The 26,798-nt window shown below is 39.0% G+C and overlaps 1 protein-coding gene across 2 annotated transcripts in view; it reads right to left on the reverse strand.

Moving 5' to 3' along the window:
• Positions 1-809: 809 nt before the first annotated feature.
• Positions 810-26,798, reverse strand: part of rab22a (RAB22A, member RAS oncogene family) — a 65,246-nt gene continuing 39,257 nt past the window's right edge. Inside the window, exons 1-5 of one of the 2 annotated variants that reach the window (XM_043710087.1) lie at positions 20,624-20,804; positions 17,291-17,362; positions 15,737-15,843; positions 6,944-7,053; positions 810-6,179 (exon numbers count right to left, since the gene is read on the reverse strand). In XM_043710087.1, coding sequence (XP_043566022.1) covers positions 6,082-6,179; positions 6,944-7,053; positions 15,737-15,843; positions 17,291-17,362; positions 20,624-20,713 — 477 coding nt within the window. In that variant the 5' untranslated portion in view covers positions 20,714-20,804 and the 3' untranslated portion in view covers positions 810-6,081. Of the gene's footprint in view, positions 6,180-6,943; positions 7,054-15,736; positions 15,844-17,290; positions 17,363-20,623; positions 20,805-26,798 lie in introns of those variants that run through there. The other variant, XM_043710085.1, reaches the window with a different exon arrangement.

The following is a 26,798-nucleotide window of genomic DNA, read 5'->3' on the forward strand; positions in this document are numbered from 1 at the left end:
GCATGATTAGTTGATTTGTTTTATCTGGGTCCTCTTCTTGGCCAGTTGAGCTTTCTACTACAACATTCCTCCAAGCAGTCAGCCTCAAGAGGTCCTAGCAATTGGCAATGATTACCCATGAATCTGTCAATGTCTGTCCTTATAAATTTTGTTTTTTTTAATGCAACCAATACTTTTCAGAATAAATCAAATGATGTCATGGAGGCATCCCAGACCAGGTTACTAACTCCAGTTAGGCCTGATCGTCAATAGATGTGATTTTCTCACTAACACTTTCTATACGTGCAGCTACCAGTGTTGTGACTGACCGTTACCTAGGACTAATTTTGGACAGGACCTTGACTCTTTGCTGCCTTATGTCCTGTACTACCCTTTTGTTGCTGTCACTAGTACTTTCCTCCAAAGAGATCTCATGTTAACATATCCGAAGGGAACCTAGCTCTGAAAGCATGACTGAAATCTCTTGCCCTCAGATATATTTGCTTCTTGCCTTTGGGTGGTCTCCATAATTGCTGTGTGTGCATAGCTACACTGCCTAGTTTCCAAGTTAAGAATGATTAAATTGCATCCATTCAGAATAAACAAGAGACTGGAGAGAAAACAGAAATACAAATGTTCTTTTAAAAAAAAATTTCAGAAACAGTCTAAGTATCAAAAGTTAAAAATCACAACACCAGGTTATAGTCCAACAGGTTTAAATGGGAGCACTAGCTTTCGGAGCGACGCTCCTTCACCAGGTGGTTGACGAAGGTGATTGTCAACCACCTGATGAAGGAGCGTCGCTCTGAAAGCTAGTGCTCCCATTTAAACCTGTTGGACTATAACCTGGTGTTGTGATTTTTAACTTTGTCCACCCCAGTCCAACACCGGCAACACCAAATCATAATTATCAAAACAAATTCATAGCATCAAATGTTGTACCTGTTATAAGGTGAAAGCGATAGCCAGGAAATGACAGGTTAGTTAGAAAGTGAAAGGTTCATTTATGAGAACAGTCAGATCTGTAGAGGGTAAGTCATGCCAGAACTATTTAAGTTTCTTTTAATTGTTTCACAGGATGTGGATGCCACTGGCTTGGCCAGAATTTGTTGTCTATTTCTATTTGTTTGAGATTCTGATTTAATATGTACTACAGCTGTTTACAAAGGCAAACAATTCAACAATTTATTTATAATGTGTAAGTCAGATAAAGGTACTGCAATAAATGTTTTGCTTATGAATTTTCATGCTTTAGATACAAAATGCTACACTAGTTTAAAAATTAAGTATTAAAAATATAAAATGAATGGAAAGATGGTCATGATGCAGAAAGCAAGCAGTAGGAATACATACACTTTTTGGATCAGTGGCATGTGGGTAATAGTATGTTCCAGTGCTTTCAGATGGGTGCTTATTGTTTTGTCATTTACACTAATATTCTGGACACAGCAGTTTAGATTTCTCTGAAGGTTGAATGTCTTTGGAATTTCTTCCTCAAAAAGCAATGGAAGCAGAATCTTGAAATACCTTTAAGAAAGAGGTAGGTTCTTGATTAGGACTGCAGAGTTAAATGATCTCACTGAATGTTCGAGCAAGATTGTTCACTGTATGTTTGCTGGTACTCAATTAAAGAGTCACAACAAACTGTTGGGAAGAATGCAAGTAATTGAAAGCATATTTGTGGAAAGAATAGCTGGCTGGTTTAAAGCAGAGAAAAAGCAAAGCACTATATTTTGGGAAAGAACTGGGCCTAAAGACTGAAAAAGTGAGGAAATGTTGACTATGTACAGTTGCCACAGAATACATCTCTGGCACTCATTTACAGAAAGGTTATTAGAGTAATGGAAAAAATAAAGAGTCACTTGACTGGCGTACATAAGAGGTTATATCTATGGAAGAAACTTAGTGGTTTCAGCAGAAGAGAGACAACTAAAGAGGATCCTAACTTTATAATGAAGTTGTAAGGATGGAAAGTAGAAGCTCCCAGTGGTTAGTGAATTGGCAAGAGGGTTGTGGTCACAGAATATTCCAAAAGAAAAAGGCAGGTGAACCAAGTTTTTTTTTAAATTAGCCCAGAGCTGTCAAACAGGAATTCTTTCCTGTAAGTGGTACAGAGGCAAAATCTATAGCAGTGAAGTAGTTAAATCAAGCTGTCATACAGGTACAATTGAGTGAATAATATTTATCTCTGTGGATTTTTGTTTTAAATTTCTAACCCAAAAAGGAATTTATACTTACATTATGTGTCACACATGCATTCTGCATAAACTGCAGGAGTATAACTCAGCATTACTGAGAATTGTGTTCATAAATATATATTTAAATACAATGGGAGATCAACAATGCTGGATCAAGAATCACTATGTACTTTCTATCAAGCCCTCTGATTTGCTGCCAATTAGCAGGGTTAAACCAGAAACTGAGTGTAAAACATCTCCAAAATCTATTTCCCTGCAGGTCTCAAGGGTAGAATTTTGTGACTTGAAGCAGTCACACAAAAGACAACCAGAAAAGACAGGCAATCCAACTTATGTTCCTGTCTGCAAAGAGTACACCTGAAGTGGTAAAGGTTTAGGTAGAAAGCAGTGTACAAACCATTGGATCGATTATCAGGGCTTTTCAGGCATTGCTCCATGTGACAAATATCTTTGGGATAGATTGAGAGTTTCATCAGCAGCTGACGACAGACTGACTGCTCTTAATATGAATCAACTGATGTACAAAGTACATGCTTAAATGCTTGTCATTCAATTCCTTCGTGATAGCCCCAATCCATCCTATTACAATTAGCAACTGTATGGGTGGCTGTTACAGAGATACAACATCCCACTTTTAACCACAATGAGGGGTTCTCAACTGAGGTGAGGCAAGAATTACAAAAGATAGAGAGAGATGCCAGAAATCACTGGTTGACTTAGTTCATTTGAGTAAACCACAAAAAGACAGGTGCTAATCCAAATCCAATTTACCTAACATCACACTTCGTAAACATCCTTAATGTTGTTGCCAACAGTCTTTGCATGCTCCTCAAATGCTTTGGTCAATTCTAATCCCACTTTTACATATGCAGTTCTGGGAGAAACTTGCAACTAATTGAGGAAGCTACTCAAAATTTTTCCTGACTCTTCAAAGCAATTCAAGTGACCCCAAACCATTTAATTATCAAAATGATTTATTGCTCACAGAATGTAAGCACCTCTTCTCCAGAAGTCCATTAATTGCATTCTTGAAGGACCAATAAGCATTGAGTACATTTTCAAGTCCAGGCTCATAAGTTGATCAATATCCAGAAATTATGAACAATCCAAGCATCCAATCTCACTTGCTTTGTTTTTAATATGGCTGACACACCTATCCTTACCATCATAAGCATACCAGCTACTTTCATAGTGTCTTTGCCTTCAACAGGAAGTATCTTACATTAAATTCTCCTCCAGAATTAATGATGTTGTTATAAAGATTGATTATCAGTCTGTACTTAAGAACATACTAGCAAAGGATTGTTTTTAAAACTAAGAGAATGTGAATCCATTCAATAATTCATGTATTGAGCTCACTTCTGAAAGTGCTGAGTTTACCACTTCACAAAATGGAATCTGACATTAACACCATAAACATTCAAACAAGTGCAAAGTTAATTTGCTTATGAAACCCAGCAAAAATAATTCTTAACACAGAGGAAAGGGACAGGGACACAGAAAGCAATAGGACCTGCCTAATCTAAGAGCATTTGTTCATCCTACTTTTCTGGAAAAAAGTACATTTTGTTTACACTGTAGCGAGGTGGTAGCAGTCTCACATTGGATTTGGAGGTTATGGGTTTAAGTGCCACCCAAGGATGGGTACAAAAATACAGGCTGACCTTCCAGTGCAGTATTGTCAGAGGTGTAGATTTTCAGATGTTAAGCAAATTGCTCATCTGTCCTCTCAATTGGTCATGAAAAATCTCATAACATTATTTCAAACAAGCGCAGACAAGTGTACTCCAATGACTTCGTCAATGTTTATCCCTCAACCAACATTACCAAATCAGGTTATCTGGTCTTCAACATTCTGTATTTGAAGGAACAGGGGAAATTGATTGCTGTAACAATAACCAAACTTCACTAATTGAACAATGCTGAGACATCTTGATGCCATGAAAGGTGCTCTATAAATGCAAGTGTTTTTTCTTAATTTAGTGATATTTTCAGCTCCAACGACCTAACTTATTTACAACTAATGAGCTGGCACTGAATATCATCTACCAAGGTGACCATCCAGCTGGTCTCACTGTACTCCCAGCACAGAAGGGAGGAAAGTGAATTTTGCTGACAGTGGCACTTGCCAATCTATTTAAAAAGTTCACCAATTACACTTCACAACTTTTCACCAGAATTTCACATTCACTTTGCTTGCAAATAGGAATATAGGATAGAGCAAGAAAGTATTAACCTACAGACTCTTCTCATCTTCCTTAGTACAACATGATAGCTCCCAAGGGTGACTTTCAATTTGATGAAAGAAAAAAAGACCACCAAATATTTTTGTAAAAAACTAAAAGATAAAAGTACAATTTGATAACCTAAACCAGGTCAGTTTGTTAACTATAATCAATGAAGACTTTTTGACAATACAGTACTCTTCAAAAGAAAACTGGGTGGTCTTTGATCAAGTCTGGCCACCAAAATGCTCAAAATTGCATTAAGTTAGAATGATCAAGGAGGCTAGCGTTAATCTGGATGTTCCTTTAAAAAAAAACTTAAAGCAAACACACTCTTCTGATTTACATTTCTTAAAACTCTCAGCATTCACTAAATGAGCAAGGTTGTCAGATATGCATTCACAGACAGATAGGATTTCAGAAAACATTGACTTCGTTCCCATAGTTTGGGATCCAATCTAAAGACTTGGAAGTTAGTTTGAAGAATGTGCAAACTTCTGCCCCACATTTAGAAATACAGCCTCATTTCACCAATCAATCAGAATTCAGCTGATTAAACACAACAGTCAAGAATACTTCCCTACATGCAAAACATTATTCTTTACTGTATACATATATAGGTTGTCTCCCCTTTTGAATGCAAAAACTCTTGATTGAGAGTAGATGGTTCACCTCCAGGCAAGAGATTCTGCAGTGAGCTTTGGCCAAGTGCTTCATTTGAAGCAGATCAAGGCAGAGCTCCAGACTGTCCTTACCGGATATTCACATGTTCAAACTTCCAGCAGTATGGTCATCAGCAGCAGGAGTACTTAACTCTTCTTCTTCTTAGTCAATGGTAGAACTTCCTAGCCAGCTCACATCAGGCCTGGGACCACATAATATGTGGTGTATTTATTCTATTAGCCTCCATGTTAAGTATAACTAAACATTTCTTCAAGACTAGTTCTAATTTTTCTCCAGTCCACAGTACATGAGCCATCATGTGACTTGCTTAGGAGAGACAGTACCTCATCTCACTTGGATATTCTTAATGGCCAAAGGAAACAGCTGAAGAGGATAACAGACAGATATTGAGGTGTTTTTGATCCTTTCAATCACACAAGCTAGAGTTCAATTAGTTGTGTTCTGAAAACTGAACCGTGTCTTCCTTAAACAAGAGGAAAAGGCTCTTGTTGGAGAGTTACATGGAGTAGTTATATACTTAGCTCTGCATTTCTGAAAACTGGGTTCAACAGGTTTTAACATAGGAATCACTTCAGATTGTTGCCCCTCAGAGTGCACTTTAAAAAGGGAATCCAATTACAAAACACAAACTAAACAAAGTGCTCCAGTTTTTATAATTTCCCTTTTTTATGCAATAACGAGGTTTACCTATACGCAAAGGAAAAACCCATAAAGTTTTGTTATGCACCTCTGCACCAGACTCCTGCTGAACATCATTTAAACCATCCCCTAGTTCATTGGTTTTTATACTTCTGGACGCAAAGTGTAAAACACAAGCAAAGTGTTGCTCAGAGCACTTTTATCGAGAAAAAAGGGAATTGTAATTTTGATACTAGCTATTACTCTTCCCTCAAGGAGAGCACAGCAGAAAAGCTGAATGCAAGAGGGATGGTTTTATAGGGATCCATCCTTCTTTTTACACGTTGCTCCGAAAAGATTCATTCATGGAAAAAAGGTCAGCAACAGTTACGTTTCGGGTCAGAAGGTTGTCTCCTGAGCTTGAATCCTTTATTGTTCGTTGCTGGATTGACAGCTGTTGAAGGAATCCGACGACCTAAACAGACAGGGGAAAATAAATTAAAATGACTTTGACCTACAACAGAGCAAAGAGTTTTAGAGAGCAGGCAGAAAAGTGAAATTAATGACAGAAACAGATCAGTCATAATCTTGCTGATTGGTGGAGCGGTCTCAAGGGGCAGAATGGTCTACTCCTACTCAGATTTCTCTTCTTTTAAGGCTTGGCCTCAGTCATAGCCTCCTCTGCCAAAATCCAGTACATCACTATTTGGCAAATGCTACAGAGGACACAGTCATTTCCTACAAAACTACATTGGGATTGTAATTTTAAGCATATACGATTGATAACTTTTGAACTTGCTCTTAGAAGATAAATGCTTATGATCACACAAAGTCAAATAAGCTTTCAGCAGCTCCTTAGATATTTTGAAACTCCAGACTTGAAGAGAAGACACAGAAGGGCAAGAAAGATTATTTGGTTTGACTGTAAGCCTTGAAACTCAGGAGTTATTCAGTAGCTTCTTTATTATTTTACATCAGAAAGGTTTGTCCCATTGTAGCAAAATTTAAGAGATGTGGAGTTGAGATGCATAGTTAAGATCCCAAACTGCAGAATGCCACCTGAACAGCTAGGTTCAGTTGGGCATTAATAACCTCTCATTAGTTCAGTGGCAACCAACAACATATTCAAGATTCGCTCTCCATTTTTCCTTGGAAAGAAAGACAATGAAACTTTCTTAAAGTTAATTGTTTGAGATGCTGCATACTTGATGTACTTTGTATAGCTAAGGCCATACTCACTGATTTCTGCAAACAGCTCATTAATGTTAATGGCATTTTTGGCACTAGTTTCCACAAAGATTGCATGAATGGAATCTGCATAATCCTTGGCATCCTTTTCAAGTACTTCCCTGTAATAAAAGGATAAACAGATGAGTTTAGGCTTGCTTTGTATAATTCAGGAAAGATTTTCAGTAAAGGATTAATATAATTGTGCAATAGCAAGTTAGGTTACATCTGCTTCAAACCTCTCATTTATTGAAAAAGATTAAATTAGATGTTTGGTCAGCAGTTTTTGGGGCCTGTTTGGAGGGAATAGTTAAGCCTGCAATGGCCATCGTTCCAAATATAATTTAAAACCTTATGTTAGATTAGCAAACTTTCTATTAGACACAACAAAGAGCATCAGATAAAATTCATATTATAATGAGAAGAGTTTGACGTGCTACAAACGCATTATAATGGACAGAACAATTACAAGATTGGGAAAAATGTGATGAAGGTGTGTTTACCGTAAAGATTCAAGTTTTCATTTGCAGGCAGAATAGCTAGTTATCTAATGACAAGAAAGCCAAGCAATGCCTAACACATCTCGTCTCTAATGGTACATAGGTTCTCAGATAATGCACATCTAACTTCTGGTTTATTGTTGCTGGTGCACACTTTAAGCAGGCAGATGGTGATACTGTCAGACAAATCCAGAAACTCTTAACACGGTGGCTCAGCAGCCTCAACACCAGGGACCCAGACTCAATTCCAGCCCTGGGTGATAGTATGGAGTTTGCATATTCTCAGCCTGTTTGCGTGAGTTTCCACTGGTGTGCTGGTTTCCTCCCACAATCCAGAGAAACGTAGGTTAGATGGATTGACCATGGTAAATGTGGGGTTACATGGATAGGGTAGGATGCCCCTCAGAGGTCAGTGCAAAGCTGATGGGCCAAATGGCCTCTTTTTGCACTGTAGGGATTCATGTTTTTTAAAAACCTATCAGTTCCTTAAGTCAGTAATACTATTGCTACCTGAAGCTGTCTTCTGCCCAGAAACAAAATCCAACTCAATTCCAAATATGGCTAAGGGAATGTTTAGGAAACAAGGCTAAACTGTTTCTCACTATTATAACAAGTGTAGAGAAGAGCACTTTCTCTTAGTCAAAGTACAATCAGGTCTCTGAAGAGTTCAAATAATCAGTTTTAGAAATAAAATTAACACTAAGATTTGATAGGGCCATCAGATCTCAAGTTGGTTGTCATGAAGGACTGCAGAATGGCATGATGCTTCACTGCTAACCTGGCATCTCTCTCCAAGGCCAGTACTTTAAATTGGCATATCAAGGCATTTGGAGCTGCTTGTAAATTTCAGCTCCAGACTGATCATCAATTTCTTTTCTCTCTCCCCAGAACAAAGTTGATGGAAGTACATTATATACTACAGTTAAAAGTCTTAAAACATCAATCCTTTCTGCACTAACAAACATTCTGTTGGAATCTATCTACTGAAACTAGACAAAACTTGTGTACTCTGAAGGAGCTGGATCCATCTGTTCAATAGCTGATCATGTTGAAGTCCAAAGGATTGATACGCTAAAAGTCATGTGGGGTTTAATATCACATCTCACTGTGCAGAAACCAGCAGATGGGAGTGTTGAACAAAGACAGTGTTTGGTAAAATTTGCAAGAGCTATGCTTTAATAACTTGATAGCATGCACTGTCACTAACGTTTATGGGAATTGTTAATGCTCACTTTCTAGAAAAGGCTGCAAATGATTGCAGATGACACTGAAAAAGGTGGGGAAGTTGCAATAAAGAAATAAGAATTTTACAAATGGAAATGGATAGATTAAGTGAACGGCCCAAAATTTGGCTTTTGAAGTTTAACATGGATAAGAATGAGGTTATCCATTTTGGTCAGAAGAACAGGAAAGCAAATTATGTAAATGGAGACAAACTTCAGAACGCTTCATAGCAGAGGGATTGTACAAAGCAAACATGCAGGCATTGCTAGTAGTAAGGATGACAAATGAAGTTCTGGCATTTATTGTTAAAGGAGAGTATAAAAAGAAGGAAGTGCTGCTACAATTGTGTAAGGCCTTAGAGGGACCACACTGAGTACTGCATACTACTTTGGTCCTCTTGAGGAAGGACTTGGTTGTATTAGAGGTAGTTCAGAGGAGGTTCACTAGATTGATTCCAGAGATGAGGGGTTTCTCTTATGAACAGATATTATAGCCCTAAACTATTTGCTCTCTGGAGCTTAGAAAAATGGAGAGGAGAGGTAATTGGGTGTTTAAGATGGGGACTGACAAAGTAGACAGGGGACAGTATGTTTCCTAAAGTGAGGCAATCTGGACTGAGGAGTCATAGTTTTAGAATAAGAGGTAGCAAATTTAAACAGAAGAAGAGAAATTACTTGTCTCAAAGGGTCATGAAACTATGGATTTCACTATCCCAGAATGCAGTGGCTGCAGGGACATGGAGTACATTTAAGACTATAAGAAATAGGAGCAGGAGCAAGCTGTTCAATCTTGTGACCCTGCTCTGCCATTCAAATTGGATCGTGGCTGATCTGACACTCGTGTCCACCTTCCTGCCCATTCCCCATAAAGCTTGATTTCCTTCCTATGGAGAATCTATCTTAGCCTTAAATATATACAAGGATTCTACCCCTGTAGCTCTGTGTGGCAAAGTGTTCCAAAGACTCTCAATCCTCAAAGAAATCCCTCCTCATCTCAGTCTTCAATTGGCGCCCCTTTATTAGGAGGATATGTCTCCAGTCCCAGATTCTCCCATCAGGTAAAACATCTCAGTATTTCTCCTAAGAATCCAAATTGTCTCAATGGGATCACCTCTCATTCTTCCAAACTCCAGTTAGTAGAGCTCCAACCTGTTTAGCCTTTGCTCATAACAATCCCTTCAGACCAGGGATCAGAGCTAACCTTTAATGAACTGTCTCCAATGAAATTATATCTTTTCTTAAATAAGCTTTCTGCAGTCTTTCTCCATTTAAATAATACCCTGTTCTTTTGTTCTCCCTTCCAAAACAAATAGCTTCACATTTTCCCACCTTATACTCCATTTATCAACTTTTCGCCCCTTTACTTAACCTATCAACACATCTCTCTAAACTGTTTGTATCCCTCTTGCAACCTGCCTTTCCACCTATTTTTGTGTTGCTTGCAAACCTGGCTATAGTACATTCGCTTCCTTCCTCAAAGTCATTAATAATATTGCAAACTGCTGTATTCTCAGCACAATCCCGGTGGAACCCTATCAGTTACATATCGCCAACCTGAAGAACCCCACCCCCCTCATCAGGAGGAGATTGATTTTTCAAAAAAATTAGTACCGGGTTGAAGGATTATGGAGACTGGGCAGAAAATGGAGCCAAAGTGTGATCAGTCATCAAATAGCTGAACAGGCTCAAGTTGCCAATTCTTGCTCCTAGTTTTTTTTGGTTGTATTACAATTATAAGTTACCACAATAGTGCTGCCATTTTAAATTCACACTATTCTGTTTCAAAAGACAATAAAATGGAGAAAGCAGCATCTCAGGAGGATGCTTTGCCAACATTTATATCAAAGTAACCAACTGTGTTAAATATTACAAGCAATCTAATCATTTGAGACTGATAGGACTGCAGTGTTATTTTTATACCATAGACACCAAGTTAAAAAAAACCCTGTAAATTAAAAGTAGGTGATGCTTCTTTTTTCTTTTACTGTTCTCTCATTATATTTCCTCCACATCAGTGGAAAGAAAACCTCTGGTATAAAGATTTTGGAGAGTGCAGCACATAGTTAGGAAGGGATCAATGGCTAGCACAGATGGAGATAAGTATACATGACTTTAATCCTGTCTCTACAGTGCTTAAAGAGTGACCAAGACTGAGACCTGAATGTCAAAGGGTATTTGATATACAAGAGTAACAGAAAGTCAAAAAGATTTGGTGCGATAATTAATGGTATTTTCTAAGTGCTGAGCAATAACCTTAATTGAAAGGTACAGTTTGGGTTGAGATAACAAATATGTAAAGCAAGAGGCAACTTGTGAGAGTAGTTTATAGGCCCCCTAACAGTGGTCACTCTGTATAACAGAGCACACTGGAAGAATAGGGCACCCAAAAAGTGCACCACAATAATGAGTAACTTTAATCTACATGCTGATTGGGAAATTCAGAATGGCAAAGATAGCCTGGAAAGTGAGTTCCTGAAGTATATACTGGAAACACTTTAAGAGTACATTCTACAGCTATCCAGGGAACAGGCTATTGTGAGCCTAGTGATGTGCAATGAGACAGGGCAAATCAATCACCTCAGATAAAGAGTATCTGGTGATGCTGATCATATTGCAATTGAATTTCATGCTCTATTTGAAAAGAAACAGAGTGGGTGATGATTAGTGTTTTAAACATAAAATAAATGAATATTCAATCAAGGATGCTAGCCAGGAATATAAAACCAGATAGGAAGAGCTTCAACAGATACCTGAACTGAAGAGAAAGTAAAGCCAAGACCTTTCTCATGCCAGAATGTCTCTCTTTTTCAGGGGAATTGATAATGGGAAACAAATTAATGGCAGGGATTTTGACAAATATCTTGTATCTGTCTGCATACTATAAGGCTGAAACTTGCCATAGACAATTAAAAATCAAGGGGTGACAGGGAATAAACTTAAAGCAAACAACCATTAAGGAAAAAGTGCTAAGAACTGCTGGACCTAAAGGTTTTCAAGTTGCCAGGATCAGATGGCCTGTATCCTAGGAAATGCAAACTGGTGGTGGCGCAGATGATTGTTACATGGGTTCTAATATTCCAAAATTCCTTAGATTCTGTAGGGTCCCAGGAAACTGGAAAATAGTAAATCTTGCACTCTAAGAAAAGGAAGGTGGCAGCAAAGAGGAAATGACAGGTCAATTAGCTTAATATCCGTCATAAGGAAAGCACTGAAATGTATTATCAAGGTAAAATGAAAAGAACTGAAGAAATCACAATGTGGTCAGGCAGAATGAACATAGCTTTGTGAAAGGGAAATAGTTAATTTGCTTAACTAATCTATTAAATTTTTTTTGACAAAGTAAGATTCACAGTGAATATCAAAGAACCAGTAGATGTAGTGGGTAGGGATTTTCCAAAAGTGTTTGATGGTGTCACAAAGGTTGCTGCACATGGTCTAGAGGTAGTACATTAGTATGGAAAAAGAATGGGGAAGCTAACAGGAAGCAGAGATGAGCGGGCCTTTGCAGGTTGGCAAGCAAAATGCCACAGGGATCAGTGCTGGACCTCAAATGCTTAGAACCTATAATCGACAATTTGGATGAGGAGACAATGTATGGTAACTAAATTTTCTGTGGACACTAAAATAGGTAGGAAAGTAAGTTGTCAAAAGGTGGTAAAGAATCAGTAAAGTAACAGACATGAGTGAACAGAAGTTTGATAATGGAGTTCAATGTTGGTAAAATGAGCTTGACTATTTTGGCAGAAAGAATAGACAAATGGTTTATGACTTAAGTGGAGAAAGATTGCAGGACTTGGTGGTACAGTGGGATCTGGGTGTCCTGGTTCATGAATCACAAGGTTTATTATGCAAACATAGGAAAAGATTAGGAAGACAATTAGAATGTTGTCATTTACTGAAAGGAAAATAGAACATAAATAGGGAAGTTTTACTAAGAGTACATCTGGAGTGTAGTTTACCTCCTTATTTGAAAAGGCTCACTTGATTCATTCCTTGGTTGAGAGCTTATATTATGAAGAAAGGTTAAAAAAAAACGTTAGTCGATATCTATTAGAGTTTAGAAGAATGAAAGGTGATTTTATTTATAAAATAAGGTTGAGTGGGGACAATCTAAAATAAACAATGAGAATATTCCCTTTTGTGGGAGGCACTAAAACTTACAGGATACTGGTCTTAAACTTCTCTGTCTTATTCTTAAACTGAGAAAAGAGAAAGCTTTTGCTTTCAGAAGCTGTTACAGGGTGAAATTCTCTTCCCTGAAGATAGTGGAGGCTGGATCTTTAAAGTTATTTAAGGCTGAGTTCGATTTTTGATAGACAAGAGTCAAAGATTATGGGATGTAGACAGGAGAGTGGAGCGGAGATCACAACTAGGCCACATTGAATGGTGGAGCAGGCCTGAAGGACTAAGTAGAATTAAGAGTAAGCTAATGTTCAGAAGCTTATAGGCTAACCTTACTTCAGCAAAAATAAACTAACAAAACTGAAAATGAAGGGAAAAGACGACTATCTACCTTATTTACTTAACCCCCCCAACATAGGGATTCAGTCTTATCATTATTAAGGCAACCTAGATTGTAGATATTTCTGGGTCTCATATTAAAATGGTTGCTCACAAAGTGTTGCTGGATATGTCATCTGTCTAACATCTGTCTAATTAAGGTGGTCATCCTGAGCAACAGCCTTATTGCAAAGCATCTGTATGAATGCTAACATATTCAATGCTTACTCGGTGACACATCCTCAAAAAGAAGGAAGTATGAATAAATGATCAACTGGAGGATATTACTAACAGAGATTGTTCATTTGTCATCCAGACATGCAGCAAGTTAATAACAATCGATTAACAAACTGTTTTTCACCATAGTTCAGCAGTTTTGCTATTACTTTATTAATAACTGCCAATAAAAGCTGCAAGATAGATATTCTCAGTACATGAATTTCCTTACAGCACTTATCCAATCTTAATCCTGCTTATAGGTTGTTTAAAAGACTACTTATTTTTTGATTGGATAAAAAATAAAATGGGAAAGATACAGCTTTAAATTAAGTGACTGTGAAAGATATTGCAACTTAAAAAGAAATGAGTTACCAGAACTCATTTTATGTTGTATCCAGGATATTTGCATTATTCAAGCAATGCTGGAGGATACTAGACACCTCAGATCAGCAGCAGTTTTGTCCAGTGTCAGACTGTTGATTATTTTTCCCAACTGGTACCAGTTGTGTGTTCAGAAGTACTCAGCATTGTAACAACCTTTTGATTGGTTCATGGGCAAGTGCCTACAGCCTGTTTTGGGCAGTACAGGAGAATCATCTAGCCTTTGAGGGGGAAAATCTCTCTATAATCCCTCAATTGGTGAATTGAGAGAGATTCTCAGCAGCTAGCTACTCTCTTGCTATCTCACTGCAAATTCCATTCTTGAAGGATTTAAAAAAGGAAACAAAATCACTTTCAGGGACACCAAAAAGGCAAATCGTTAATGAAAGAAACATTGAGAATTGTTATCAGAGAATCCCTACAGTGTGGAAACAGGCCATTTGGCCCTAAAAGTCCACACCAACCCTCCAAAGAGTGACCCATTCTCCTATCTTATTACTCTATATTTAGTCTGGATGAAACTGGAGCACCTGGAGGAAACCCTCAGACACGGGGAGAATGTACAAACTCCACACAGTCACCCGAGGTTGGAATTGAACCCGGGTCCCTGGCACTGAGGCAACAGTGTTAATCATTAAGCCACCGTGCTTGCCTAAGATATGTTTCTAATCTCATGTCCTCAAAGAGTTGGATAGATTTGGAGAGGAACTAAAGGTAAATATCTCATTGACTCTTGTAAATTTGGGCTAATGCCAGGGCTGTACTTTAAAATTTTTCATTTCTTCCTCGCCCAGAATGCAAATTTTGTCTCTTTCTCAGTATTTGTATGGAGACGTTTTAAAAAAAAAAGTAGAATCTAGATTGAAGAGAACAAGTTAAGTTTGCAATTCACACTTTCAAATAATGGCAGAAAAGAAACAATCCATTTATCAAAATTGGCCGTTTAGAATTCAGGGAAGTGTTTTCTTTTGACATGGGTTTATCAGTTTTGTAAATTGAAACATCGAAGGGCTTGATTAAATCTTTTCACATTTGTGATAAGTCTAGGAATAATGGGACTCGATTTCTAGTGTTCTACCTGATCAGTCATGACTAATTTATAGGTAATTATGGGTGGCACGGTGGCACAGTGGTTAGCATTCTGCCTCACAGCGCCAGAGACCTGGGTTCAATTCCCGCCTCAGGTGACTGTGTGGAGTTTGCACATTCTCCCAGTGTCTGCGTGGGTTTCCTCCGGGTGCTCCGGTTTCCTCCCACAGTCCAAAGATGTGCAGGTTAGGTGAATTGGCCATGATAAATTGGCCGTAGTGTTAGGTGAAGGGGTAAATGTAGGGGAATGGGTCTGGGTGGGTTGCGCTTCAACAGGTCGGTGTGGACTTGTTGGGCCGAAGGGCCTGTTTCCACACTGTAAGTAATCTAAGTAATCTAATCTAATCTAGACATCTTCAGTTTGCAACCCCTAAACTGTGGGGAATAGTCCATTTTCCAAGTGTCGGAGGATCCTGCAGCAACTCCCAACACAGTTCACATAATTATTGTACCTTCTGAAAGATCAGGATGCAAGAAAAAAAAACTTTTCTAGATTTACGCATGAGATGGCACACAGGAACAATTTATTTAAAAATTCAAATCACATTCTAGGCTCAGTAGCAGTTCCACACAAAGACAGACAGAAATAGTTTAACACTTACGATTTTTTCTGCCTATCTGCCAAAAATTATCATTCAACAAATTATAAATGAATGTCTTGTTCCTGTCAGTGGGTAGGAGAGTACAGGCCTGAAATGAATGCCATTCTTTGTCCTTTACTTCCACGTTCTGGTTCATTTGCTTATGAGACTGGCGAACTAGAGGCAAATACTTGCCTTGTGAAGAGCATTTTATCAAAGCACAATGCTTAATATTCTTAAAAAGCAACAAGTTATTAAACATTAAAGCACACTGTCAAAGGTTCACACCAACTCTGGCACAGTGCAATATACCTGGCATCAGTCAGATCACATTTGTTTCCTGCAATTGCTACAACTATGTTTGGAGGTCCATGTTGTCGCAGTTCCTTCACCCAGTTCTTCAACGTTTGTAATGTCTCCTGTGAAAGGGTACGAACAGAGTAATTAGTGCAAAAAATTAAATTGATACAACATGTCTCATGTGAGTTCCAATAAAAAAGCAACTGATTTTCAACTTTTTTTTTGACATGTCCTATACACCCCTGAGACAACATCTCAAGAAGAATTAACGGTAAATGATCAATTAGCTAATTGTAATCATTTCTACTTTGTCTTCTTTTGGACAGTTAGAATAATCGTCCACAAGAGATTGCTCACCAGCACCTGCTGACAAGATACAGGCAAGCAACATCAGGATCACTTGCTTGCACTTCAAGTAACAAGCACTGATAAACTTGCTCTAGTTTCCATGACTTACCTTTATACAGAAGAGAGCAATGCACTGGAAGCCCAAGCTTGCCCATTATCTATACTGAATGAAAGTTAAACTGCATCACTGGAACCAGTCACATGCACTGCAAATGTCCTTTCTTCAGTTGTATACCTTTTTCTTTAAAAAAATAACTATTTTGTTCTCGAAATTCCTTTTTTACAGGATGGACAAGCTTCATTATACAGATTGGAACTATGTATGTACCTGGTGAAGGAGAAAAGCTTCAGACGGCAAAAGGGGAGTTGAAAAAGTAGGAGTTAAGATATGATAATACCGTCTAACGATATTATCCTGAACGGAGTGGATATTGTAGGAGCTGCCACAACATTAAACTAAGTGAGCAGCTCTTTCATATATCGTTTCCCTGGTTTATAAACAATGAATTTATCCAAAGAAAGCGTACTAAAAATAAACTAAATGACCCCTTCGCTGAATTTTAAAAAAATGAATTCCTCAACAAATTGTCATTACGTGCCTCTTCCATCAAACAGCAACAGAGTGATCAATCTGGAGGAATGGCACAGAGGAACTAACAAGGAACTAACAAGTTTAAACTTAAGGACAAAAAAGTTGTATCTACAAATATTCACTTGGTGAGAAAGGAGGATGTCAGAATGTAACATTCCAGGTGTTTTGAATGTTTTTGCATTCTCATAGTGGTCATATCACCATTAATCCCAGCCTCATGTCCGAGGAGTATAGGTTTAACTTCCATTATGGCAGATAATGATATGTGAATTCAATATAAATTTTGAATTACAAGCTGGCCTAGTTGTGACACTATTGTTCGGAAGAAGACATCCTGATCATCAATGCCTTTTTAGCTAAGAAATGGGTCATCCTTACCTGCTCATCTGCATATGGTGCCAGACCTACAGCAACGTAGTTGACTCCTAAATGTCCTCTAACCAGTTCGGATTTCTCTTCACAGATGCTGCCAGACCTGCTAAGTTTTTTCAGTAACTTCGATTTTTGTCCTCTAAGCAATCCTCTTGGGGATGGGCAGTAAATACTGGTCTCACCAGAGATGCCTGCATCTCTTGAAAATGAATAGAAAAAAAAAAATTCCATCCTGAAAATAACTGTTTTCTTACCTCTTTTGTGATATCATACACAATGATTGCAGCAGCTGATCCACGATAGTACATCGGCGCTAAAGCACGGAACTGTTTGGGGAAGAAATGGAAAAACTGTTAAACCAATAGGAGAATTGAGGAAATGCAACATGGTAATGGAAGAGAAAACTTGCATTTACATTTAATTGCTCAGATCCTTGCTAAGCATAGTCAACTACTTATTTTTGAATTGTAATCACTGTTGGAATGTAGGAAACACTGCAACTTGCAGTTAGGTTCCATGAACAGCAATGAAATAAATGACGAGATCATAATGTTGTTCACAGACAAGTGTTGAGCAGAGCACTTCTTTTCAAACCATGTACACTAACTTGTACTGCATGTCGAAAGAGGGCTACAGTCGAGACACTGTATGAATACAAGTTATTGTTGCTGCTAATTATTTCACCAACAAGGTGACTTTAGTTGATTGAATTTGGTCCACCCTCAGTAATGAAAAACAGCAGGTTAATGTCACCATCATGAAGATTGATTCCTCACTAAAATTCATATGAGGAGTTTAAATGTAATTAAGTTTGACCACTTGTGTAAAACATAAGCAGGCTCCAAACTGAACAGCAAAAAAGCTATTTTGAAGCAAACATGACTGCCATTGTTCAGTGAAGGTTCAGCCAAACTCAGGTATGTCACGCAAAGGAGCAAAATTAGCCTTTGGATTAATCTCTTTCTCCTGGACAGAATTCTGTAATTTGTGCAGAGGTTTTGTCAAGTCTTTAACTTTTAAAGAAAAGAGCCTCTGTGGACACCACAGACAAGGGATATGCACAGCAAATGAGGCATCACACAAACATACATTCATCGACAATCAGCACTTTCCATTCCTGGTCATGATAGCACTTAACAAGTGACAACTGACTGAGGGAGGTTCCAATATATCCTTGGAAGAGACAGTGCTGGTGGGAATCAGAAAGTGTATGACAGACACCATGGTCACAGGCAGAGAAGGGAACTCTTGTCAAGAGGTATGTGGCCTCTGCACTGCATGTATATAAATGTTCCTGATCAGAGATCAATCCCATCTATCTACATTCACAAGCTCCATATTGTCTCACCAAATGCTTTCTCCTATCGTGAGCAAATACCCTGCACTATAAACCCTTCAGCTTTCCCGCTCAGGCTCCCAGGAGCAGGATCAACCTCATCTATGTGGTAGATCAAGGAGAAAGGTATGACTCCTGTCACTAGCAACTGCCTTGGACACCAGCTCAAAGAGCAGCATCACGTAACAAAAAGATTAGGTTACAACTTGAAACCTAACAGTGACACAGACCGGATGAGGGATAGCAGCAACCATGCCAGGCGCAAGGGGCACCACGTATGCTACATTTACAAGGTGCATTATCACATACTAGTTTTGCTGAGGAGGAATCAGACAAGGAGTTTGAAAAGCCAACATTCAGAAGTCGGCTGATGGCTTTGACAAACCAAATTCTTATTTCAATGAACAATCTGCTGAAAATAACCTATTGGTTGTGGCTAGAGGCGGCAGTTGATAACTGCTTTTTAGCCCAATTAAGAAACTTGAGTGGCTCTAGATTTCCCTTTGCATTTCCCTATAATTTCAATTTAATCTTAACAAAAATATTACTTCTGAACTATATTGTACTATAATGATTCTTCTCTGTGCGAGATAAATTAGACAGATCACTATTAGTAATGTCAGCAAAGAAAGAGTTAAGGAGCCTAAGTTAATATCTAAGTTGCAATATGATATTGAATATTGACTAACATGTCTTCACAGCAAACCATTCCACAATTTCTACATTACTGGAATTTGTAAACTCTGTCCATCAATCACTGATAAAGGCCTCCTCATTGTGACAGTGTTTCCAGATAACAGAAGTTTGATGAGTGAACCTTTTCATGCTCTATGGCTGGCTGAGTTGCTGTCACATCAACGTGATTCTCTTCGTGACTAACCACATGGACTCAAAATACTCACATTCAAGGGCATTAAGTCCAATGTGAAAGACACTAAGATTACAGTATCAATTCTTTGTGCACTTCTGTTGATAAATATAGCAATAAACTCTTTGTATACAGTAGTAACAGGAATGTTTTTGTCTATTGCGCCGACCCCTCCAAACAACAGTGCTTTCCTTATCATCATTCTGAAATTAATAGTGATGAGTCTCATTATCTAATTAAGGTTTATTCTGTCCTTTTTTATAATCTTTCACAGTTTTCTGAACTATCAATGCTGCTAACAATCTGTTTCATGATACTATCACCATCTTCCTAGAATAAGGTTGTCTAAACCTTCTCCTTTTTGACATTCTGAACTTTAAATTGAGTCTAATAACACTATTGTCAATGCAACATATAATTCCAAATTACCCTACACTTCCTTTTACAGCCAACATCACCAAAAGCAGATTAACATTCTCAATTTACTCTTGTTATTGTTTATGAGACCCTGTCAACTTAGAAAAAATAAGTACTGCTTTGGCCACATAATAAGATTGACTGCTTTGAGATAGAGAGACTGGATGTGGTATAATATAAGTGCACATCTTATCATTTTGATTTATATCTCTGGGTGAAAAACAGGTGACAGCAAATCAGCATCTTATTTTACAACTTAAACAATTTGTCTTCTCAACTACTTTTTTGAAACAAAGTAGGTCAAGGTATAAAATGCACATCCAGTTAACTATCACCTGATTATCTGCAGATAGAGATTAAATATATTTGATGATGTTCCTTAAGGTCCGCTGCTAAGCCAGGAAGCTTTGGCTCAAGTCCCACCTGCTCCAGTACTGTGTAATAACATCCACGAACCAGCTGATTAGAAAATGTTTTAAAAATCTTACCGTCACATCCTCCCTGAATCTCTTGCCTGAAACCCTAACTATATTCCTTGCACCATCAGCTAATGGGATTTACTTTGTCTTGACTACCTTACGTAAGCTGTTAAAATTGTGTACGCCTCAGAAAAAAAAGAATAGGCTTATGGTGCATTGGCAGTGCCATATCTCTCAGCCAGGAAGTCCAGCTTCATATCTCACCTGCTCCAGAGCCAATGATAACATCTCTGAATAGGTTGATTAGAAAATCTCTCTCAAAATGCTTGATGTGCTGCTGTGTCTAAATTACATTGCTGTATTGCCATTGGGAATAGTTTTAACCTTGACAAAATAGCAGCAAATAAATGAGATTTTGCATTGTTTTATACCAAAAAGGGTGATGTATACCTAACTATCTATATACCTACACCAATGGCAGGATAAGTGCTGAACTATTGGAGGTGGAGTAGGCTATGTTTTCCTCCATGGTTAGCTGCGCACTTACATTGTCACTTTGCTCACACTGGTCCATACAGATCCGCCCTGTACAATAAGGAAAGTAGGAACTCCAACATGAAAAATACAAAAAATGCATTTAAAATGAAGACACACATGGATTCTAAGCAGGCACTGTTGCCTAAATATTGATGCAAAGATGTACAAACTGCTGTCCAATAAAAAGGGTGCAGATTCTAACACACACACACACACACACGCACACACAATGTAACATGACATTATAACTTCATTCCCTGAACCTGTTCTACAGTATAAATGTAACATTAAATACCTGGTTCCATTTCTCAACCTATATTTAAGGTAAATTGACTAATTTCTTAGGCCCATTTTGAGCTTAACTGTTTGACCAAACTGCAACCTTGTCAATTAGATTTAAAGAATTCAAATTCTCCAAAATTTCAAGAAACAGCAGTTATAATAGGATTGTCAGGAAATGTATCGAAGGATTTTTTTAATATATAGGTTATAATATCATTGTAATGCCAGGACTATTTTAAGATTGGAAAGAAGGGTACATCGTGTGAAAATGTGGTTTCAGCCCAAATTGCTTAAAATTTTGCTAAAGAATGGATTTAGGAGTCTCTTACCTCAGTTGACTAGATGGCATGTGATTCAAGATAACAGTAACAGCTAAGGAGAAGCTGGAAACCGCCTCATCATGCTAGGTGGAATTTTAGAACACTAACATTGGCAAATCACCATTGCCAAAAATTGCCAAGAATGCAACTCAGGATACAACCATAATTCCTCAGCAGAACCTCTTTCCTAGCCCTGCCTCTGTCATTAGTAACTATGTGGACCTGTCCCCCTCACTCCAGATTACTCTCCATCCCAGAAGAGATTACCTTGGCACCAGGTAGGCTAGACAACTTTAAGGCCTGTCTATCTTTGCAAAGAATAGTAACTATTCTTCTAACTAGGCTTTCTCCTATTACTGCAAGATTTCTCTTCCATGGTTTTGTGGTCAGTGCAATCATTTGTCCTTAGTTTGTACCCTTATCCACACCAGGAGCAAGAACCCACTATCCTCTTTGCACAGTCCACGTGAGTCCAAAATAAGAGATGAGGATTGATTGGACTATAAATGTCGCATAGATTAGTTGGGCCTGTTACAATGTCAATACACATTATCTTAAACTTTCCTGCGTAATGTAAATACAGAAATTTCAAAGCAAATCAACGTAATTCATTGTAAAGCTTCAGTTACATTAATTTGAGCAGCACACATCTGCTCGGTACCAATACACAGAAAAGATGCTGGCATGAAATTTATGCCCTGGCTCTTCCTAATAGAGGTTTATAAAATCATGAGGGGTATGGATAAGATAAATAGACAAAGTCTTTTCCCTGGGGTGGGGGAGTCCAGAACTTGAGGGCACAGGTTTGGGATGAGAGGGGAAAGATATAAAAGAGACCTAAGGGGCAACTTTTGAATGCAGAGGGTGATATGTGTATGGAATGAGCTGCCAGAGGAAGTGGTGAAGGCTAGTACAATTGCAACTTTTAAAAGGCATCTGGATGAGTATATGAATAGGAAGGGTTTGGAGGGATATGGGCCAGGTGCTGGCAGATGGGACGAGATTGGGTTGGGATATCTGGTCGGCATGGATTTGTTGGACCGAAGGGTCTGTTTCCGTGCTGTTCATCTCTATGACTCTATAATAGCAGACAATGCAAAGCACATGTCATGTGTGCTCTGACCAAAGGCATGTTAAAGAATAGCATGCCCAAATGTATCTTGCAAATTTCCTTGAATGCATGCAGTATGAACAAGCCCATCTACATGATGCCAATTGTGTTGAATTTTGGAATTACATTATTTCAACAACTGTCCTCTGTCTTTTTCTCATCAGTTTGCAGTTTATGATGCACAGTATTCATGGTGCATGATCATTTCTTTTAAATTAAGTCTAGTTGGGTTTCCCTTTTGAAATTGTTAAGAAATCAGCTGTGGGATATTGTATAATTGGCCTCAGTGCATCATACCTGATATGGATATAAAGCCATTTAAACAAGCTGGACAGCAGCAGACTGGAAGAACACAGCAAGCCAGGCAGCATCAGGAGGTGCAGAAGTCAACGTTTCTGGTGGAACCCTTCTTCAGGTCCTGAAGGGTTACACCCAAAATGTTGACTTCTCCAACTCTTGATATCACCTGGCTTGCTGTGTTAGATTAGATTAGATTACTTACAGTGTGGAAACAAGCCCTTCGACCCTACAAGTCCACACCGACCCTCCGAAGAGCAACCCACCCAGATCCATTCCCCTACATTTACCCCTTCACCTAACACTACAGGCAATTTAGCATGGCCAATTCACCTAACCTGCACATCTTTAGACTGTGGGAGGAAACCCATGTAGACACAGAGAGAACGTGCAAACTCCACACAGACAGTTGCCCGAGGCGGGATTTGAACCCGGGTCTCTGGCGCTGTGAGTCACTGTGCCACCGTGCTGCCCGGATCTTCCAGCATCCTGCTGGTCTACCTCAGATTCCAGCATCTGCAGTTCTTTTTGTCTCTATCTAACCAAGCTGAGCATAACACCAGTAATAATTGCTTAAAAACAGGAAACTGTTTAGTTTAACTACATTGACACAAACTGTATGAATAGTTCAGTAAGCACAGATCTTTACATTAGATCATTCTACTACAGGTAATAACAGTTTTAATAAATTATCTATTTCAAAACTGTGGGCCTACGATATCCCTTCGCACATAACTCTTTCCTTTTATTTTTATATTGATTTTTATATTGCCCTTTGATACAATTTCATAACTTATGCTTTTTTTGTCTTGTGGGCTAACAGCATTCTGCTTCATTTAACTGAGTTTTCTAATCAGTTTGAAAATGATTAGAATTCTTAATTAATGAACGTAATATACAAATTGCTAAAACATTTATGTAAAACCAAATCTTGAAATTTCACCAAATGCCTACCAGAGTAAGCCTCTTTGCAATAACGAACCTAACTGACCCCTTCCCTTTCCTTATCAATTCTAAAGAGAGGTGCAAGGTTTGTAGCTCAGGTTGAGGTTTAGGGTGTAGGTTTGCTCGCTGAGCTGTAGGTTTGATATCCAGACGTTTCATTACCTGGCTAGGTAACATCAGTGGCGACCTCCAAGTGAAGCGAAGCTGTTGTCTCCTGCTTTCTATTTATATCTTTCTCCTGGATGGGGTTCCTGGGGTTTGTGGTGATGTCATTTCCTGTTCATTTTCTCTCCCTCGTAGCCCTACACACGGATGAAATAAGCCACCATTTCGACTGGGACAACACATCTATCCTGGGACAGGCTAAGCAAAGACATGACAGAATTCCTAGAGGCCTGGACTCCAACCACAATGCCATAAACAAATAAATAGACCTAGATGACATCTATCAAACCCTCAGAAAACGAACAGGAAATGACATCACCACAAACCCCAGGAACCCCATCCAGGAGAAAGATATAAATAGAAAGCAGGAGACAACAGCTTCGCTTCACTTGGAGGTCGCCACTGATGATGTTACCTAGCCAGGTAATGAAATGTCTGGATATCAAACCTACAGCTCAGCGAGCAATCCTACACCCTAAAGAGAGGTTGCCAACTTCACCTTCTCCACCTCTGATAGTTCGGCGAGGAGTCTTGACCTACACTATTAACCAACCTTATCAGTCTTCAAATGTTGACTAATACTTTGTATTGTGTAATCTGAATGCCATGTAAATGAGAGGCTTCAAAGTATAGGTTAAAAGAAAAAAAAATGCTAGCTGGCATCAAGAAAGACAAAGAAACAGACAAAATATTAAACAAGTTAGACAAAAAGATACTATACAAGCATATCCTAAGATCAAATGATATAGGAGCAAAATTAAGACAGTTTGCACTTGGAGTCTGCTCCAAAATTTGATTATGGCTGATATATTTCTCAAACCCATTCTCCTGCCTTCTCCCTGTAACCCTTCATCCACTTACTAATCAAGAACTTAGCTATCTCGGTCTTAAATACACTAAATGACTTGGCCTCGACAACCCTCTGCGGTAATGAGTTCCAGAGATTCACTGACTGAAGAAATTCCCCATCTCAGTTCAGAAGTCTCATGCCTTCATATCCTAGTCTCTCTTAGTAGTGGAAACATCTTCTCCATGTCCACTCTGTCCAGACCACTCTGTGTCCTGAAGTTTCAATGACGTTCTCCCATCATCCTTCTAAACTCCACTGAGTCCTCAACTGCTTCTCATATGACAAGCCCTTCATCTTGAAAGAATATATAGATGCTGTAAATCATAAAATAGCCCTTTAAAAGACTACCATTACCTAAATGATGCTTTCTAATGTATTTGCCCAAATAAACCTCAATTAATTTGCACCTCATGCCTTCAAATTTTTCTTATTTAATTTTAACATTCTTGCTTCAGATTGAACAATCTCCCCTTCAAACAGAAAACACAATTCTAACATGGCGGTCGCTCATCCCTAAAGGCTCTTTTAACAATCTTGTTGTAAACAGTCCTGTCTCATAATTGATTTACCTAATCTATACGCTGATTCAAGTCACCCGTGATAACTGCATTGATGCTACAAGTTTCTCTCAGCAGCTGATTAATACCACATGCCACACTAACGTCAGTTGGAATCACAGTATTTATAAGCCAACAAGTAGTAATGTCTACGGCCTCTTGCAGGTTCTTAGCTTCACTCTAACAGATTCCATATATTGTTCTTCCAATAAGATCCTCCATTACTAAAGAACTGATCATATCCTTTATTATGTGCAATTCCTCTTTTTCTTCGTCAGCCCATCTTAAACATTGAATATCTTTAAATATTCAGCTAATTTACACTCACCTCAGCATCACTAGCAGGTCTCCCTGAAAAGTTATCAGTCCCAGTGTCATTACAGTGTAACGAGTCCAGCTTGTACAGGTCCCACCTGCCCCAGTAGTAGTCCCAGTTGCTCAGAACTGAAAAAAGGTCATCAACCCGAAACACTGTTGTTCTGAAGCTGCTGCCTGACCCAAATACTTCCAGAACTTCGACAGCGTAACACAGCTGCTTATTTAAAACTGCATGCGCTTTGGCTCATTGAGTCTAGTCTGCCATTCAATAAGATCATGGCTAATCGATCGTGGTCTCTACTTTGTCTGTCCTCTTACAACTTTTGACTATCTTTGTCAGTCAGGAATATATCTAACTCAGCACCACTGTTATCTGAAAAAGTGAATTCAAAAGGGGAAAAAAAAAGGCCCAAGAGAAAATAAATTCTCCACCTTAACTTAGGGGTAAGTAACGGGGCTCAGGTCTCTGGCACGGAGCCTGTCCCCGTTACTCAGAAGGGAAGGGTGAAGAAGAGCAGAGCAGTAGTAATTGGGGACTCGATAGTTCGTGGCACAGATAGGCGGTTTTGTGGGAACGAGAGAGACTCACGTTTGGTATGTTGCCTCCCAGGTGCAAGGGTACGTGATGTCTCTGATCGTGTTTTCCGGGTCCTGGAGGGGGAGGGGGAGCAACCCGAAGTCGTGGTCCACATTGGCACCAACGACATAGGTAGGAGGAGTGCCGAGGATGTTAGACAGGCTTTCAGGGAGCTAGGTTGGAAGCTCAGAGTTAGAACGAACAGAGTTGTTGTCTCTGGCTTGTTACCCGTGCCACGTGATAGAGATTCGAGGAATAGGGAGAGAGAACAATTAAATGCGTGGCTCCAGGGATGGTGCAGGAGGGAGGGGTTCCAGTTTTTGGATAACTGGGGTTCTTTCTGGGGACGGTGGGACCTCTATAAACAGGATGGTCTACACCTGAAACTGAGGGGCACCAGTATCCTTGGGGGGAGGTTTGCTAGTGCTCTTGGCGGGGGTTTAAACTAACTCTGCAGGGGCATGGGAACCCAGACTGTAGCTTTAGGGTGCAGGGCCAGGAGTGTAGGGAGGTGAGGAACATGGCATCAATTTCCAAGGAGGGTGCCTGTAAACAGGGAAGTGGCTTGAAGTGTGTATACTTCAATGCAAGAAGTATACGAAATAAGGTAGGTGAACTTGCAGCGTGGGTTGGTACCTGGGACTTCAATGTTGTGGCTATTACGGAGACATGGCTAGAACAGGGACAGGATTGGCTGTGGCAGGTTCCAGGATTTAAATGTTGTGGGGGGGGCGGAGGTGGGGGTAAAAGAGGGGGAGGTATG

The sequence above is a fragment of the Chiloscyllium plagiosum genome, chromosome 20 (genome assembly GCF_004010195.1).
Source record: "Chiloscyllium plagiosum isolate BGI_BamShark_2017 chromosome 20, ASM401019v2, whole genome shotgun sequence".
NCBI classification, from domain to species: Eukaryota; Metazoa; Chordata; class Chondrichthyes; order Orectolobiformes; family Hemiscylliidae; genus Chiloscyllium; species Chiloscyllium plagiosum.